This window comes from Haliaeetus leucocephalus, unplaced genomic scaffold (genome assembly GCF_000737465.1).
Source record: "Haliaeetus leucocephalus isolate CR32 unplaced genomic scaffold, Haliaeetus_leucocephalus-4.0 Scaffold656, whole genome shotgun sequence".
Lineage (NCBI taxonomy): Eukaryota > Metazoa > Chordata > Aves > Accipitriformes > Accipitridae > Haliaeetus > Haliaeetus leucocephalus.
In genome coordinates this window covers 20727744-20731669 of record NW_010973092.1, presented here as the reverse complement: position 1 = coordinate 20731669, position 3926 = coordinate 20727744, and the positions used below count along the sequence as shown (strand labels likewise).

Sequence of the window (3926 nt, the reverse complement as noted above, 5' to 3'; positions counted from 1 at the left end):
ATCGACGGCGTCCGCGCCTTCCTGCACTCCTACTCGCACGAGGTGTCGCTCACCGCCGACTCGCGCAAGAGCCAGCTCCGCTTGTCGGGCGGCAGCTGCTGCGACACCCTCCCGGCCCGGCCGCCGCCCGACGAGCCCGCGCCGCTGCTCGGGGAGGACCCTGCCGCTCCCCCGGTGAGTTCCTCCCACCAGCCCTTCTCCGCGGCGCGGCGCGGCGCGGCGCGGCGCTTCCCTCCGCTGCTTCTCCGCCCTTTCCCCCCCGTCTTCTGCCTCCTGCCTCGGGAGGTGGAGGTAGCGGGAAGGCAAAGCTTCGCTCAGCCACGCGCGGGGCGCTGGCGCCTCGTGCTCCCGGGAGGTGAGCGTGGGATCGCGGCTCAGCGTGACCGTTGCTGCGGGAGGCAGGAGAAGCGGGAGGCTGCTGTTGCCTGCTGGAGCTTCCTCTCAGCGGGGTTTGCTGGTTTTATCACGCGGCCTCCAGGTTTTTCATTTTGTTCCCCGACCGGTGTTCCTGTCAGAATAGGTCTTCTGAACGGATGTGTTGCAGTATTAGGAAATAGAAGTTTTCCTTATTAGCAGCGTCAGATGTCTTCCCGAGAGCAATTGTGCTTGAGTAGGATGAAATTCTCTTGAAACGGAACTTTAATTACCCCGTGTATATCGTGCCGTGATGGGTTAATCATTTGTACTTTTCATGCAGCCCTATTGCTTGTTTCGTATCATTACCTGCTCACGCATGTTGCAGCACTTGATCTTATGTTGTTTATTATTTATTGTCATTGAAATCAGTGTGTGAGGAACTGAGTACTACATATTTTTAATAGCGGTACTCGTTAGAAAGGTTCTCTTCTTTTTTTCTGTGTTTCTTACCAGCCAGTGAGCAGTTTTACTTATTGGATTGGACTTTTACAAATACAAAATTATTTTTATGTTGTACGGCGTGTTAGTTGAGGTGTTTTTCTCAAGTCCGTCTTTGTTTCACTTAATTATCACTCGTCCCTTGTAACACAGCTTTTTCATTTAACAGTCATTATTTAGGACCAATGTAAACCATTGTTGGAAATAAACGTAGAGCTGCCTGTGCCTGCTTTGGGGCAGGACTTGTATTTCTCTCGTGTGATGGTTCCTCACACAGCGTGTTCCTCAGCCAGTAGTGACAGCAGTGCCATCTTTGTGTACCAGAATGCAGTATGTGTTTTCTATGCTGGAGGTACTTTTTCCTCAACCGGGAGACCATTCCAATGCATTCCTGCACATTCCTTGTTACTTGTGGGAATTTCCTTGGTTGGGTCAAAAGTGAGGTCCATGCTCCAGATTGAGGAATAAGGTGGAAGAGGAGCGAAATTACTTGTGGGTAAGTGTTAAATTCTAAAATACATGTGCATACATGAGCACTGGTTGGTCACTTTGGTGCTGAGCCGCCGCTGTGCTCTTCCAAAAATGGAGTGGAGTTGAAGAACTGGATGTTCCAAGACTGAATGTTGTGCTTATAGATTCTATAAGCCTCTTCCTAGGCCTTCAAATAACAGGTGAAATGCTAGAGAGTATTGTCACGGTTTCTGCTGGCGTGTGTTACAGATGGCATGGCACTTTAAGAAATGTCAAGATACTCTTGCTGTGAAGGGTTATTCATTTGTGCTTTTTATGTTGCCTCTCAGCTTGGTTTGTATCGTTATCCCTCACATGGCAGTGCTTGATCTTTCGATGCTAAGCGTTTACAATTGATGCAAATATTTTGTGAGGAACAGCGTAGTAGGCATTCTAAATAGTGTTACTGGTTAGAAAGGTTGTGTGCTCCTTACCAGCCCGTGAGTACATCCAGAGTCTTACTGCACCTGGAAGGATTTTGCGAGAATGACCTTCTTGTCCATTAGGAGTCTATTCACACAGCAACCTTGTGGCCTCTTCTGCCAAATGAGGGTTAATCTCTGAGGGATTGGTACTGTCCTATGGTCACTTTTCATCTGCTTTACTGTTAATCATCATGTCTTTTACAGAGAGGTGTAGTTAGAGGTAGCAGTGTAGCTGAGGGTGTAACAACAGTATGTCCTAATGTGCCTAATACCACTATAATGTTCATTTCTTGCTCGGCAGCGTTACTCAGAGGATTGGACTATTAGACATAGACAGGTAATTTCATCATGAATGGCTTATTACTTGAAGGTTTTTCTAAAACTCTATTGTTCATTGCTTTATTTATCACTATTGTCTTACAACACAGAGTTTTCATTTAATGTTAATTATTTGAAATGCATGTAAGCAGTACCTTAGTAATGCAATGCAACAAACCTTGAGAAAGGGCAAGATTCTGTGTAAACACCTGCTCAGTATGTGTAGGTGACCCTCTCCTATCTGTCTTTCCATGTGAAGTATAGTGTGGCTACTTTGTAAGAATGGTCTTGTTGGTGAGGAAGAGCCTGTTCTCAGTGACATTGTAGCCAAATGATCATGTGCTGATAACTGCTACAGTGGAAGAAGCTTGTGAAGGAGAAACTGAGTCCTGTAGTCCGTGTCCTTGTATCTTTTAAGGGAGTTGCAAGAGTGGAACTGAGTTATCACCAGCACCCTGTGAATGGGCACAGCAGTCATCCATGGAGTCATCTCTTGTTTGGAGCAATAGGAGTTTTAGGAAAGTCTGCTGTACCTGTAGTTTCCAAATTCATGGGTTGTGTAGCACTTGAAATGATTCAGCTGGTCATAATGTGCCCTGCTCTCTCCACGGTCATGAACTAAGATTTGTTGGTTTGCAGAGTCTTGCATTTTGTGATTTTCTTTGAGTGCTGCTGAGAGGTGGTGTTATCGTACAAACGGGCACTGAGGAGGATCAAGTACTTTTTCATAGGTGTTGCACTCAAGAGGGTTTTATCCTTCCCACTTTCAGACCAGCCCACACCTGGAGTGTTCTGTGTGTTGTGGGTGCAAAATACACGTTGCTGTGTTTGTGTCACAGGTAACCTGCCTTTGCTAGTGTTGCCCTTCTGACTTTTCTTCTTGTGACTTTTTTTGCCATCTTTTTTTCCTACAAGTTTCTGACTGTCCTGGGAAAGGTAGCTGACATGTCACATACACGTGAGGCATCACCATGGAGTGTACCACTCCACCTTACAATTCTCGGAAGAGCACACTGGTAATTGAAGTATCCTGGGCTCATGGGTACCTTTTTGCTGCCCGTCTGTGTTCTTAGATCTACTTACTTACCCCATTCACTGAAAGAAGCAATTTTGAAGAAATGCTTTAACAGGTTTGTCTTCATGGTTCTAGAGCAAGAAGTTGTGGTGATCTCCATGATTTGTAAAACTGGGAGCATGTACTGATAGTGCTGCTGTAGAGAATAAGGCTTGCCATTTTCCCCCAGTCTCAGTCACTCTGAGAGGTATATAAAATAAAAAGGATATAAACAAGAATCTCCTCAAAGAAAATGGCGTGCCTGGTGCTTCCTTTCTACAACAGCTTCTCCGTTGAAGTATTTTGTAGCTGTTGCTTCTCAGAGCTCGTAGAAATTAAATAAAAGAGCTGGGGAAAGACAACCCACAGCAATAGGAGAAGCTGTTGAAATATGTCAGACATTTGCTGTACAGTGTACCTGCTTGTACTTACCTGCACTCACCTGGCTCTGCTGTACGAAGTCTGCACGAACGTCAACACGTTCTCCAGCCAGACCCTTCACTTCCACTATTAAACACAACTGCTCGGATCGTCTTTCCGTGGGTATGAGAACACTCGCCAAACTGAAAGCTGAATCGCGCCTTTCGGTAGCCGATGGTGCCGACTGCCGGCAGCTGCTGACAGCGCGGCTCGGAGCGCAGAGGCCAAAGCGCCACACGGCCATCAACCGGCTGCGGTGGCGTCGCGGCGCCTCCGGGTGCCGGGTTGGGCCGGGGCGGGGGGGGGCTGGAGCCGCAGCCGGAGCCGCAGCCGGAGCCGCAGCC

The 3926-nt window shown here is 47.5% G+C and overlaps 1 protein-coding gene across 1 annotated transcript in view; it reads left to right on the top strand.

Annotated features, from left to right (window-relative positions):
* The window catches only part of PCDHGB7 (protocadherin gamma subfamily B, 7), an 8408-nt gene that overhangs the window by 1757 nt on the left and 2725 nt on the right, over positions 1–3926 (top strand). Inside the window, exon 3 of the mRNA XM_010579260.1 lies at positions 96–291. Within this exon, the coding sequence (XP_010577562.1) occupies positions 96–291 (196 nt within the window). The remainder of the gene's footprint in view (positions 1–95; positions 292–3926) is intronic.